This window comes from Pseudonaja textilis, chromosome 1 (assembly GCF_049901715.1).
Source record: "Pseudonaja textilis isolate UNSWEBS1 chromosome 1, rPseTex1.2, whole genome shotgun sequence".
Classification (NCBI taxonomy): Eukaryota; Metazoa; Chordata; class Lepidosauria; order Squamata; family Elapidae; genus Pseudonaja; species Pseudonaja textilis.
In genome coordinates this window covers 331,048,031-331,063,234 of record NC_141990.1, presented here as the reverse complement: position 1 = coordinate 331,063,234, position 15,204 = coordinate 331,048,031, and the positions used below count along the sequence as shown (strand labels likewise).

General features: G+C 38.5%; 1 protein-coding gene and 1 long non-coding RNA gene across 14 annotated transcripts in view; one reads left to right on the top strand and one right to left on the bottom strand.

Moving 5' to 3' along the window:
- LOC148128415 (uncharacterized) overlaps positions 1-11,309 on the top strand; it is a 101,066-nt gene extending 89,757 nt beyond the window's left edge. The window contains exon 2 of the long non-coding RNA XR_015741338.1: positions 11,203-11,309. This is a non-coding gene — a long non-coding RNA (uncharacterized LOC148128415). The remainder of the gene's footprint in view (positions 1-11,202) is intronic.
- MYO9B (myosin IXB) overlaps positions 1-15,204 on the bottom strand; it is a 77,903-nt gene that overhangs the window by 29,891 nt on the left and 32,808 nt on the right. For 6 of the 13 annotated variants that reach the window (XR_015741336.1, XR_015741337.1, XM_087922852.1 and 3 more), the window contains exons 13-18: positions 14,614-14,809; positions 11,262-11,337; positions 8,971-9,060; positions 7,191-7,304; positions 4,870-4,909; positions 4,198-4,320 (exon numbers count right to left, since the gene is read on the bottom strand). Coding sequence is in view for 11 of the 13 variants with exons in the window: in XM_087922852.1 (XP_087778978.1) it covers positions 4,198-4,320; positions 4,870-4,909; positions 7,191-7,304; positions 8,971-9,060; positions 11,262-11,337; positions 14,614-14,809 (639 nt within the window). In the remaining 2 variants the exon portion in view is untranslated. The remainder of the gene's footprint in view (positions 1-4,197; positions 4,321-4,869; positions 4,910-7,190; positions 7,305-8,970; positions 9,061-11,261; positions 11,338-14,613; positions 14,810-15,204) is intronic. The other 7 variants (XM_026698870.2, XM_026698872.2, XM_087922853.1 and 4 more) reach the window with 3 other exon arrangements.

The following is a 15,204-nucleotide window of genomic DNA, read 5'->3' as shown; positions in this document are numbered from 1 at the left end:
AACATATTTTGCTTGGTTAAGCAATGGGTTCAATTTTCTGGACATGTATAATTCAGTGAAACATAAACTAACCAAACAAGCTTGATTGCAGGAAATACGACTTCAGCAACAGAGTGGTCAATGTCTGGAATACTCTACCTCACTCTGTGGTTTCTTCCCCAAACCCCCAAAACTTTAACTTTAGACTACCTACTATTGACCTCACCCCTTTCCTAAGAGGTCTGTAGGGTGCGTGAATAAGTGCACCAATGTGCCCTACTGTCCCTGTCCTATTGTTTCTTTTATTTTTTTATTTTCCTTATATGTATCCATGTATTCATAACTATGTTTTTACTTATATCTATTATCTTGTAAGCAATTGACAAAAATAAATAAATAAAAATAAAGCTGTGTTAACACAACATAGTAATCTACCAGGATGACAAAATGACATCAAATGAAATGAGCGATAAAATTCATCACACCGTGCAAATGCTGATATTTAGGCAAGTAATAATGCTTCACGCAATCGCCTTTAGATATTACATTGGACAAAAACAACTCCTGAAATTGCCAAGTGAAGATACTAACAATATATCAGTATACTTCAGCGTAATATCTCAGGAAATTGTTAGGCCTTAAGAACCGTAGGATTATTGAGGCCTTCCCATTCTGGGGGAGGCAAGCCCTTTCACAAAACAGAGAGATTTGCTTTCTTGGTTTTCCATGATATTTTAAGAATCTTCACCAGATAAAGTATTCAATTCAATTCATTGAACATATTCAACGCTTTCTCCTATCTTGAATATAGTGTATGAGAAACATGAAGGAAAACTTAATACTATCAAAGTAAAAATAAAGCACGCCCGCTGCATGTCTAAGGAATAAGAAAACTTATACAAACTGTAATGCAGTAGTCCACACTGAATACAGTAGTCCATATTAAAGAATATCTCTTACATAGAGATATTCAAAAAAGGATATATCGAAGTATGTGCTTTGCCAAAAAAATTCTTTACTGCCATAACTTTGTTCTAAACCCTAAATATGGATATCAGCATATGAATATTGAAACCAGATGGACTATGAAACAGAAGAGAGAGAAATACAATTGAGTCAGGTATAGAAGGTGGAACAATTTATTATTTATGTTAAATGTATGGATTAAATTTAGAAAATTGAAAAGAGTATAGGTTGCTGATAAAATATGGCCAGAAAACAGATAAATAACTTTAAGACAAAGAAAGGAACAGGTTCAGCATGTTTAATGAAAAAGCACTGTAAAACCAAATGGGGAAAAACCCCAGTATTTCAAGGTGAAAAAGATTCAAACTGCTTTCTGAGCAAATTATGATTATGAACATGGGAAGAGAGAGAATTAAAGTCTTGGACAATAAAAAAGTTGTATAATGATTCAACATGCTTTCCGGCATTAAGCAAGAAAGGACAAAAGAAGGTATCCCCATCAAGTATTCAAAAAATATAGGAACAAGAAAAGGAAAGTGAAAAAAAAAAACCTTTTTAACAGGGGAAAATAATAGGAAAAATTACCATGAAAGTAGAAATACTCAGCCTTAGCAGAAATACTTAGCCTTAACATTAGGTTTTGTGTCGCTCCTAGTTAATATTTGGATGGGAAACTCCCAGGGAATGGAAGACTATTGATCTAAACAGGACAGTTGAAAACTATCCCAAAGGAAGGTAAGAGCAAACCACTCCCATGGATATGTCCATGAAATCATCAGAAGTAAAGCTAGATTTGAAGACGACTTAGTTTTTACTTTAATAATGCTCAAGAGCAACTGTAGAAGAACTCTTCAAGTTTTTATAAGTGAATTATAGAGAATGACACACGTTTGCAAAGAAACAGTATACAGGTAGTCCTCGACTTACAACAATTCGTTTAGTGACCCTTCAAACCTATAACAGCACTGGAAAATGTGACTTATCACTGTTTTTCACAGTTACAACCTTTGCAGCATCTCCATGATCGTGATATCACAATTCAGAGGCTTGGCAACTGGTTCATACTTATGACTGTTGCAGCATCCCAGGGTCATGTGATCACTTTCTGCAACCTTCTGACAAGCAAAGTCAGAAATGGGGAAGCCAGATTCACTTAACATCCAGGTTACTAATTTATCAACTGCAGTGATTCACTTAACAACTGTGGCAAGAAATGTTGCAAAATGAGGCAAAAGTCACTTAACAAATTCTCACTTAACAATATAAATTTTGGGCTACCAGATACTACCAGCGATGATTAACTGGCTATCATACTGGAAAATGCACATCTGAAATACCTATAGAACTATTAAAGATGCAGAAGAGTCTGTGAGTGTATGGACCAGGTGAAACAAGCGCAGATTAATTCCTAGCAAGACAAAATTGTTGTTCGTCAATAAACAGTTAAGAATCCCAGTAATATTAATGCCACTAATTAGTCTTGATGGGATCATCCTCTTCCCAAAGTGGCTTATGACCTGAACTCTCAGCTTGTACTAAAACAACAGGTGAAAATTTTGATCGGGGGAACTTTTACCCAACTTTGGCTAATTTGCCAGCCACCTTAAGTAACTTACACCTTGATCACCACTTCTTTGAGCTACTCTAACATCTGGGGCAGTGGGACGGGTACTACTGGAGTCAACCTGGAATTACAGCTGCTGCAGAATACAGAACCTAGATTATTGTAGGAATACCTTGCCAGTGAAGAATATCACCAATCTTTAAATTACTGTATTTGTTACCACTACTGTATGCTTTCAGGCTCAGATAAAGTGCTGATTGTTAAAGCCCTGAATGATACAGGCTGAGATAAATCAGGCAACGCCTTGTTAGAACAGAATCTGTATATAGGTCTTGAACATCTAAGAGAAGGTCTGTTGAGAGTCATCCTCCTTGTGAGGTTTAGGGGACCACACGTTTATGGACAGGCCTTCTTAGACGTAGCTCCCATTCTTTGGAATACTTATCTCTACTGATATGGACAAACGAGGGAAAGCCATTCAGTTTGAGCTTGCTTTTGTTTCAGTATTCTATTTGTTTCCATATGGCATACTTAATTCCATTGTCACCCACCCAGAGTCCCTTAAAGTGGAGTAGAATTGAACATTGAGAAGGATATACTTGGAAGATTTCCAACTAAAATTGTCAACAAGAACATGACTTTCACTTCTAAAATTCTACCATCCCTTTGCCTGAAGAAGAAAAATCTTAAAAGAATTATCCTTGTGATCTGAAAAACAATTGGTACTACTCTGTGGACTCCTGACCAGTGTGTTGCTCATGTTATTTAATCCTCATGGTGGGACAAAGGGCCACTTGTTCTTATATGAATGAGGTCCATGAGAAGACGAACAGATTTAAGATCGGGGATCTATTACCATTCCCCGTTCAATTGATTCATTCTCCCTACAGAAGAAAGCATGACACTTATTACCATAGGTTTTAGCACTGGGTGCCTTTGCACAAAGGGCACTCTTTTCTAGTTTTTCTGGAAATGCAGAATTAAGAGAAATGAAAAAAAGTACAGAAGAAGGGAAAAGGTTGACTAGAAAAGAAAATAACTGAAGAAATATCTACTTCAAATTCCGTGCAAAAGAGTGAAGTAAAGAAGTACTATGGCTGCAACAATGAAGAGAAACTGAGAAGATATACACCATGTTCTCCCTCCCACCGTCCCATGAAACAAGCTTCCTGCACAAATACATTTTTTTAATTGTTAGTTGCGGAGTCATGTCCGATCCACTGTGACCCCATGGACAACGTTCCTCCAGGCCTTCCTGTCCTCTACCATACCCTGGAGTCCATTTAAGCTCACGCCTACTGCTTCAGTGACTCCATCCAGCCCCCTTCATTCTCTGACGTCCCCTTCTTCTTTTGCCCTCAATCTTCCCCAGCATTAGGCTCTTCTCCAGTGAGTCCTTCCTTCTCATTATAGGGGGCCTAAGTATCTGAGTTTCATCTTCAGGATCTGGCCTTCTAAAGATCAGTCAGGGTTGATCTCCTCTAGGACTGACCGGTTTGATCGCCTTGCAGTCCAAGGTTCTCGCAGGAGTTTTCTCCAGTACTATAATTGCACAAATACATATAAAATCGAATATAACACCTGCACAGATTCCCAACCCCGTATGTGGTACCAATTATGAAAAACATTAAATAAAAGTGGGGGTGGGCAGCTATGCTCATTCCCTTCCACTGTATGTGCCCTTTTACCTGGAATTGAGCGCTGATGCTAGGCGGCTTCTTCTTCTTATGCAAATGCAGGAGGGATTTTGTGGTTCGGTCATGCAACGTCATGCTCACGATGAGTTTCAAAGACTTTGAGTCCAGTAAATTCTGCAGCCAAAGAATATTTGTTTATTTGATTAATTAATCTATATGCTGCCCATCTCACTACCAAGCGACTCTGGGCAGCTAAGTTAATGCCATAGTTATAATTACAATCCCATGAAGTCAGGCACAATAATTCCAGCACTGAAATTACACCATTTGGTGGGATGAGTGCATTAAATTATGCTTCATTTAGGTTCTTATTTTGTTGTCAACTATAGAAATGGAGATACATAGGAAACTATGAAGAAGAGTTGAGTGCTCCAAATCTTTATGGATTTCATCACAGCACCTAATTTTGGTTAGATCAATATTTTTCATCCTTCTCAAGAATTTAATTTTCACTTTACATAAAAACAGAGATTCACATGAGTCAGAGTTCCACACAGCATTTCCCAATATATAGTGACATATAGTACGTATCTAGATAGTGTGTAATATACTGTTGCACATTTTTAGCAGAATTCACATGCACATATTTTGCAAAATGTAAAATAACTGACACAAAAATGCTTCCTCCCCTATATTGGAACCATAAAACATATGGAAGCTCACCTTTGGGATGATCTGCTTTTGTTTAATACCTCTGTTCTTCCTGTTAAAATATTAGAAGATATTGGAGTGGTAAAGTATTGTCAAATGTGCAATTTGGTTAGTTCAGCAAAGCCACATCCCTCAAATTAAACCAAGCAAAGCAGACAAGAACAAAATGGTGGCTAAGCAGTTCTAAAGAGATGGTGGAACTGAACTACAATGGGAATACTGATGTGAGACATAAAATCTTTCAGTTAATTCTATGCTGCCAACTCCTGAGATTTTTTTGTCAAGCACTGAGGGTGGGCTAATGGGGAATTGTGTGGGGGAGTCAGCCTTAAAAAAGAAGCACAAAGCCATGGATTAGTGTTTCTCAACCTTGGCCACATGTGTACACTTCAACATGGCTACCTGTGGAATTCTGGGAGTTGAAGTCCACACATCTTCAAGTGGCCAAAGTTGGGAAACACTGAATTAGTTTATCCTGTGACAGAGCAGGATTCCGTATTCTTTCATGAATTTAAAAATTTTTAGATTTTAAATGTAGACTTTAAATGTTAAAATCTAAGGATTTTTAAAAAGCTATCCTTCAAAATAACTTCCTGATAAATAACCTCTGATATCAACAAAAGTTGACACTTAAATAAGACTATAGGGATTGTAGGGACCTATAGGGACTATCTTCTGTTTAAATATATCTCACTAGTCTCTCACATGGATATGCTTCCAAGGATACCATCTGGATAATTTATATCTAAAAACTAATGCAAGAGGCTCTCTAGAATCGGGGGTCTCCAACTTTAGCAACTTTAAGACTTGTGGACTTCAACTCCCAGAATTCCTCAAACAGCTTTGCTGGCTGAGGAATTCTGGGAGTTGAAGTCCACAAGTCTTAAAGTTGCCAAGGTTGGAGACCCCTGCACTAGATAAGAGTTTTTCAAGTTGAAGCTGTTCAACCCCTGGCATTCTGGATGAAAATAATCTTCCTAAAAGAGAGAAGGAGGCAGTCAAAAGGAGGCAATACTGGCTAGTAGACGAGTAGTCTGACTAAAAACAAGGAAGCTTCATGTCTTCCTGTCTGCCTAAATTCAGAGGACATTTGGTGAAAGCATCCACCAGGAGCCTAATGTGAAGCTGTCCTTTGGGAACCACAGAAAAATAGCAGTCCCAGCTACCTCTTGCCATGGAACTGAAGAACTAAAAGAAAGAAGAGGAATAGCAATAGTACTTAAACTTATATACTGTATCACAGTTCTTTACAGAGTCAGCCTATTGCCCCCAACAATCTGGATCCTCATTTTACTGACCTCGGAATGAGGGAAGGCTGAGTCAACCATGAGCCGGTGAGGCTCGAACTGCCAAACTGCAGTCAGCTGGTAGTCAGCAAAAGTAGCCTGTAGTACTGCACTCTAACTGCTGTGCCACCACGGGATGCCTTTAACAAAAGGATTAAGGCTCTTTTCTGTGCCTTATAACTTGCCTTAAAATTACTTGATGTAAAGGGGTTATAAATGTTCAAAATAAAAAATATGGTATGAAATAATGACCAGAATTTACTAAGTTGTGATAAGGAATTCCTTCTTTAAATCACAATGCAAAGAGGCTCCTCTTTCTAAACTCTCCTCGGCCTGTTTTACAGGCAGTCCTCGTTTAGCAACTGACTAGTTTAGTGACCATTCACAGGTATAACAGGGATGTCTAAGTAACTTTGGCAATCAATCCTTGCATTTACAACCTCCACAGGTCTGTAAAGCAAAGGAAAGCTGAAGCTGTTTCACTCAATAACCGTTTCACTTAATGAACATGTGGCCAGTTCATTGTGGTTGTTAAATGAGAATTATCTGTATAAGATTCAGAACGATAAGGTTTTCACTTGCATATATCCAGAATCTGAAATGGGAAAACCTGAATGCTCTTCTGCAACACAGGAAGTAATTTTTCTTTTTCGTGAAACATGGTTGACAGAATCTATCTTATGCTTTTCAGGCTCTCCTTGTTGGAGATTCTTGGGGAAATGGGAAGGTTATCTTTATAAACAACTTATTGAAATCAGTAAGTCAAGATCTGCCTGCCTTTGAATACATACCACATGCCAAAAGCCAGATTATGCAGTTTTTATGTGTACCGACTGAGGTATTTCACTTCTGTATTTCCTGCATATAAAATAGAGCCAAATTCTGCAGGGCTGAGAGGAAAGAACCTCAGTAAGGTCCACAAAATGCGAGCTTAAGATTTGCACACATTTGCACTCTGCACCATACCACTCTGCAAAGCTAGAAAAACTGAGCTTCCCACTCCCACCCTCCATCTGCCCCACAACATCCTTTTTTCCACAAACTCACAGGAAATGGCAACGGGGCTGCTGGTACCAGCTGAGTGACTGCAGGAGCCTGCGGGGATCTTCACCCTGCCACGGCAGGCCTTTTATACTCCTAACTATTTGCTCATGCAAGTCCCTAAGACATGATGGACACACACCCAAAACAAGGCAGACAGGACATATGAACACAAATAAAGAGAGAGGTGTGAAAGAGAAGCACCAGGAATTAAACAAAGGAGTCTCTATCCCACTATTGTCATATGTGCTCTAAAAATGTCAAACAAGAGGTTTTCTCCTGAGCTGGCCTCATCTTAAAATTTGCTCACCTTGAATATAAAACAGGGATGAATACCCTTAATTTGTAGATCTGGAACATGATACGATAGAATAGGACAAAGATTGCTATTTTGGAGATATCTCCAAAGCTGTTCACATTTTGGACTGTGGGAGAAGATTTTATCCATTTCATCTTCAATGAAGATTTTATCCATTTCATAGCAGGCCATTGCCCAGCTATCAATGCATTTTACATCAGAGACTATGCCAAATAAAATTGAGTGTCAAGCTTCAGTTAAATAAATAATAATTTGGTGATTTATTTATTCATTTGGCATGGTATTTTTAGACATGCTTTATGACCCATTGGTTGAAAGGTGTGTGGATTCCCCACAAATAAGAATATACCCCACAGATAAAAATACACTCCCTAATCAAACTAGTTTTCCAGATAGATTGTTCTATAGCAGAAAAAAACAGTGTCTTACTTCAGGTTTCTAGTTTTCTAATGCATGTATTCTCTGTATAAGATTGCACACAAATTGCAAATGAACTCTGCTCCATGTTTAGTTCCTACAGTCAGCATGGAAAGTGCCCCAATAAATGAGTGATTATCAGCCTTCCAAATCATGCAGCATGCTTGTGGACAGTTTTATTCAACACAAAACTTACCTTTGCCACTCTCCAGAGAGGCAGAAATTAATAACAAAGAAAAACCAAGAAAGGAAGCCAAGGAAAAAAGAAAGAGAAAAAAAGGTGACAGAAGTGTAAAAAAGGTCATTCCTGGGCAGAGGAAGAGTCTTCATTCTTCTGAAACACACTTCTTTCCACTTCTTGAAAGTGGCCCCGTTCCTCCTCTACACATTTTAAATTTAAGGTGAAATTGCAGCATTCCATTCCAGCGTTAAAAAAAGAAATACAGGTAGCCCTCGACTTACAACAGTCCATTTAGTGACTGTGTAAAGTTACGAAGGCATTGGAAAAAGGGACTTATGACAATTTTTCACACTTATGACCACTGCAGCATCCTCATGGTCATGTGATCAAAATTTAGACGCTTGGCATGATTCATATTTATGATGGTTGCCCTGTCCTGGGGTCATGTGATCACCATTTGCAACCTTCTGACAAGCAAAGTCAATGAGGAAGCCAGATTCACTCAACAACCGCGTTCCTCACTTAGCAACTGCAGTGATTTATTTAACTGTGGCTAGAAAGGTCGTAACATGGGGCAAAACTCATTTAACAAATGCCTCATTTAGCAACAGAAATTTGGGGCTCAATTGTGGTCATAAGTCGAGGAACTACCTGTACGCTCCATTATATCTGTATAATATATCTATATTTTGAGTTGCCTAAGAGCACCCCAACTGTGAGTTTCAGTGACTTCTGGAATGAAGTTGGAGAAGAAGACAGTGACTTTTTTTTTTTATCATCCCTGGTTTTCTGAACCAGGTCATTCTCTGCCCAGGATCGTGCTTCCCTTGCCACAGTGGCAAGTTCCTCCTCCACCTTTACCCACTTACTTCTTGCTTTCATATGAAGCAATGATGTCTTCAAAAACGTTTATATCAAAATCCTCAGAGCAATCAAATGAGAAATCAAGTACTGAACAGCTGCAAAAAGGGGAACATGCAACGACGCTCGATCAACCAAATAATAAAGCAGGCAGAAAGGCAAAGCTTCAGGCTAAGTTGGTCAGACATGCCCTCACCCACCCAAGTTTTATCTTCTGATAAAATTATCTTCTTGTTTTTCCCAAGGAAAACAACAACAACAACAAGCAACCGTGCTTTGGTATGCCAGGGAACTGATGAACATCATCAGGAAAGCCACGGCATACCAAAAGGAAATGAAAGTATCAAGAAGACTCAATTAACGTTCTCTTGTGTTTCTAGCATTTGATATCCCACAACTGCAAACTCTAACTGATGAATTTATATATGTGTATCTTTAATAGGGTAAAAGGATATCCCTTAAAATTGCTGATAGGTACCATTTTTCCCTGAAAATAAGACTGGTTCTTATATTAATTTTTGCTCCAAAAGACTCATTAGGGCTTATTTTTCTACTTAGGTCTTATTTTCAGGAACTATGGTACTAAATGCACCCATCTGGCTGACTATCTTAACTGGGGCTTATTTTTGGGGTAGGGATTATATTACAAGCATCCTGGAAAAATCATGCTAGGGCTTATTTTCGGGAAAACACGGCATATCACATCTAACGTTGTCTACAACCTAAAGAGTTTATTCAAATCTCTCTCACTCACACATACACATTTGATGATCACTTTAAAATTCATCTCATTCATTATTTTTAACTGCTATAATACTAAGCTGCATGAAAATTCTGGTCCGCTAACAACTTATGCTAAATGTTGCCATTATACAACACTTCAATCAGAAAAGGCTGTGGGTATCTGTTTGTACAGGCTTTCAACTCTAAACAGAATTAAAATGGAAGCCTGTCGTTCCCAAAGTGAGCTCTTTAAAAAAATACAGTGCCAATACTTAGTGCCTCTCCAAGTAGCTGAAATTGTGATACTCGTACTGCTAGGATATCCAGAGAGGTTGGAATCCATTATCTTTAGCCAAGTTAATTACCAAGTTTTAGCACATTAATTGGAGTGGTGATATGCGCAGGGATGGGGACTGTGAATTTCAGTCAGGCCCTACTCCCACCTGAAATTCAAGCATTGGTGGGGAAAAAAACTTAAAAATGTAAAAATATCTGGGCTCTATCAAGCAACAGGCAACGTTTTGTCTCTCTAGTGACTTTGTTTGCAACTAGTATTTGGCAGCCCCAGCCTGGAGGTATCATGAGAATGCAAGGCAATCGGACATGATGGACTGGTCCTCTGTGAATTTGTCCACCTTTTTAAGACATTCAAGTTACTACTGCCTCTATATCTTATGATGTCAAGAAGGGCTTAATTTTAACTGTTCTAAATCTCCTTCCAATCAGCTTTAATATCCTACAGCCCTATTCTAAGAGGAAGAAAAGTTTTTCCTTGCTTACTTTCTTCCTTGTCATGTATGATTTTATATACCACGATCATGTTTCTCTTCACTTGTCTTTTTTTGGGGAGTTATAATTCCCAACATGCTAGTCTTCCCCCCCCATATTTTTGAACTTCCAATCATTTGAATAACTCTTTTCTTCTCAATTTTCATTCTTATATTCTTCTTCAAATACAAAAGTAGGGCTCTGGATGGATACATCGCATAATTACAAAGAGAAGTTACAATACTGATTGAAAATAAACTTCTTGAGGAACCTAGTATGACATTTGTCTTTTTACTGCTATCGTACATTAAGAGAAAAAAAACACATGTGAATTCAAAGTCTTTACTGTACAATATAGTGGAATTAATTTCTCTCTTTAAACTACAGAGGCCAACTGTGTAGAATTTAGGTAGGATTACCGAAATAAGCAGCTCTCAAAATGGGAAAGAAACCAAAATTTGATGAAGAACTAGTAGCAAAGATGCTAAGTTACTTTTACAATGCACTAATTTCCTCATCATACTGAATTCCTCATAAGAGCTCTTCAATCCTTTGTGAGAAGCAGACAATCTTTATCGTTTACCATCTCTCTTCATTTTTTTTCCAGAGGGATTGCAAATTTATCCATAGTTCTGTACAAGTTAATTAAAAAAAACAAACCAAACACCTAGGGGCTATTTTGGAAAAACAAAAGACAAGATCAGAAACCTGTGCAGTACAAGGAATCGTCCTTTGTCAAAAGAAACCAGGACAAAGGGTAGAAATGTAACAATAATTTTTTAAAAAAACAATTAAATGTGCTTCTTACCGATAAACTCTCTCATTTGGGGTGTTGCTCTGTTGCAGTTCCCCAAGTGGGATCCTGGGTCCATGGCGTATTACCCCTAGAGCAAAGGGGAAAAACATCTATTTTGGCATAACCGCCATAGCTTTTGCCAGCTTTCAACAATAATGTTACTTTTTATAAATGGGATTCTTTGAGTGGCCATCATGACCTAAGTCCTGCATGCGTCAAAGCTAATTCAGAATATTTTAGAGCTTAAAAGACTGGCACCAGTATTACTGCATATTAAATAACTTAAAATGATTCCCAGTCATTCCTCAGTTCTTGAGGCTGATTCAGCAAAATCTGAAACCAAAAACAGCAAAATAATGAAGTGCAAAGAGAATAATGGGGATACCCAGGTGATCATTTGAACAGGTTACAGGTAAATAAGCAGCTTTTTTATATAACGGTCTCAAAATGTGAATTAGTAGTAAGCTGTTTATATAGTTGGTTTGTATATTAAATGGCATTTTTTTAAAAAAGGAGCTTGACACCGTTCTTTCTCTAGTTTCCCTAGTTCTTCCTCCTCCCATTTTTCCCAAAGCAATCACCCAGTGGAATAGGTTGGGCTCAGGGAGAGGGTGGTGTCAGATGCATAATCATGATGCAATGGATGACAGGATTGCTTTGGCAAAGGCAGCATATCACTCTGCCCAAAAGTCCATCTTGAAATACTTAGCAAAACTAAAAGTCTACAGTGCAGCCCATCCTAAGTGCTTCAAGGCACATGCTTCAGAAGAGAAGTTAAATGACTAATTGCCCCAACACATAATCATCTAATAGGCAATGGCTACTTTGTAGTTTATAATAAGGCCTTGCTGTTGCAGTGGTTCGTTTGGAATATTGTGGAAGGTAATTTATTTTTGCACGAACTGTCAAATATAGAAAGAGATGAAGATCATTTTAGGATGGAGTCACCAGTGTAATAGAATATTGCCACCAATATGCGCTTGGAAAGAAAGGAAAATACAAGTTGCCCTGTTGGAAAGAAAAGTAGGGAAATTCTTTAAGACCTCACAGTGGACCAGTGAGGTTGTCTTCCATGAAAGTAACCAGTCAGTCTGGACAGGCATTGAATATTTATCTAGCTGTTTTAGGACTAACAATAACCTCTGGATTAATAACAGAGATAGAAGAGACTGAAAAAGATTCAGTGAACCTGTAAAACTTTTAAGTAAAGAATGTGAAAAACTGAGATACCTCCAATTGGACAATGATTGGGCTAAATAAGCAGGAAGGTAGATATGGAGCCAAGAAAAAGTCCAAATGTGGGCATTTAAATGTAACAAAAAACCTAGGACATTACAAGTGTTCAAATCCTCACAATATTGAACTGCTAAGAATGGAGAGGATAAAGAGAAACAAGCACCATTCTTTATCTTACAAAACAGTGTGTTGATTCCAGGAGTTATTTATCATACAGAGTTATGGTCTTTAGGGAAAAGAAATGTGCTTTGTGTTGGCTGCCGTTGAGAACCTAACCTTCTGTTCTCCCAATGTGAAGTAAGAGAACAAAAGAAGATATGTGGGAGGCTTGAGATGGTAGGAATGAGGTACACTGGAGTTTTAATATGCTCACGATGCTCTCTGGATAAGGAATGACATTGCTTGCCTTGATGAAGGGTCTAGGTCCAAGATTTCAACCTCAGAAACTGAACCTTTAGCAATCTCTTCTTGAAACTTGCAAGCTCAAGAATTCAAGGAGTTCAGGAGGGGAGATATATGGCAATAGCCCTCAAAGAGATCATTGGCTGCAGACGGAAATATCCACAAATATTTGCGTGTCCATATCTTGACCTTCCGAATCCCCTAAATTACACACAGAAGCAGAACACCAGTTTCCCAAGTCACACCTTGACATATTTGTCTGAAATGGTATCTGGTTTATAGAGGGGGTTGGACTAGAAGACCTCCAAGGTCCCTTCCAACTTTGTTATTCTGATAAGTCTATTATCCAAAGCAGCAACTGAGGTCTGCAAGTTAACTTGCAAAGTATCACCTTGCCCTTCAAAGTTTATTCTAAACCAGGAGTCCCCAGTCCCTGGTCTGTGGCCTCGTGCTGGGCTGAAGCCTGTTGGGAACCAGGCCACACAAGCAGCGGGCAAGTGGAGAAGCTGCATTTGCACAAGCAGTGCATGCACAAAGTTATCCCCTCTCCTCCCTGCTGCCCCTAGAGGTCCACAGAGCCAGAAAGGTTGGGGACCGCTGCTCTAAAGGAACATTCACAGGTATAAAAAAATTGTTCTTGTCTCCTTGCTTAATAAAAGCTTTGCGATGAGGGCAGGACTTCACCCACCTAGACTTCTCTAAAGCACAACAACAAAAGATATGCTCATCTGATGGAGGAGATATTTCACACTCTTTTGGAATTTGTGTAACAGGCCCTTCAAGGCCATTTCAACTATAGGATAAAAAGAGGAGAAGGAGGGAGTATGAGGGATATTCGGTATCTCGAGTTATTTATAACAAATAATAAAGGGAGGATAAGAAACAAACAAATAAATTGCTCATCTTTATGTTAAATAAATGAAAAGAACCCCAAGAGGGGGTTCCGCACAAAAGAGAAGCCAAACCAAACCAAGAGACAGGAAAGAAAATGATCAATGAAAATATTTTTGAGCAAAGTTCAGAAAATTTCTAGGGAAATCAGAAAAATCTAGGAAAAAAACACATTTCAACAAATTATTATCACAATGGCTTAAAATGACTGAAGGATCAGCAGGAGCCGCATCCATAGATGCAATGAAAACAGGAGGCATGGCTTAAGCTCTGAAAGTTTCCAAATGAACCTGCACAATATCCATTTGTGTGAATTGCAGAAACGACAATGAAGAAACTGGTCTGTTGGTTCCTCTTTGGATTATTATTTGTTCAGAAAGACTCTTAAGCAGTGACAGGAGGCATGCAGGAGGACATTTATAATTAATTTAAATGCATTTATTTGCTTTTGAAAATCAAAAGTGACCCTCAGTTGGCTTTCAATAATCAGAAATACAAATTTAAAATATAATAGACAACAGGAGTAGGATTACATGAAGTAGATAAGTAAAAACTACTACATAAATATCATGTTTAAAACAATTCTATGAGCAGATTGTGTGAAAGTCATAAATCCACCTTTTTCCAAGTTCAACTGATTTATATTCATCCTAACATTGCTTCCATCTTTTCAGATAATTAAGTAGCATGGGTCTGTCATCATCTGCCATCTAAGTTTGTTTTAACTGGAATTGCTGAGAAACTGGACTGCACTACCTGAAGACCAAAAGTCTTCTATACTCTTTAAGACTGTAGATGTTGATATTTTGACTACTTCTTCTGTGCTCAGGCTTACCTGCTGTTTTCTCAGCTCTTTGGCGACCCGCTTCTGCAAAAACAGCCATGGCGTGGATTGCTGCACGGAGAATAGCCCACCGGAAAACAGCCACTGGATCCATTCCAATCAGCTCACGAACATAAGTGCTGTCACTGCTGCGCAGCAAGGCAACAATATCTGGCCGCATATAATCCATGTTCTTTTCACGGAAATCCTACAAGGAAGAATGGTCATGGAAGCCAAGGCACATAGTAAAGGTTATGCTCAAGGGATAGATGGATTTAACCACAACTCTGCATGTCTTCCTTCCCTTCACCCTGCTAAAGGTTGAACTCTTCAAGATATGCTTGGTAGTAGGTTCACTGCTGGAAATCAGTACCATAATATATACTTTAGGATGTCCACGTTCATTTGAATTACATTTCTATTTCATGAACATTGATGGCTGGGCAATGGCAATGGATTCTCTGCGTCCTTATTAAAGTGACTTGTTGTTCAACATTGGAAAGAAAAACCTATAGCCTCAATCACTCATTGAAGACCTGGTGTTCCTGTGACTCATGACTGGATTGCTTACAGATGTAAATTATGTATGAACGATGAAGAAAA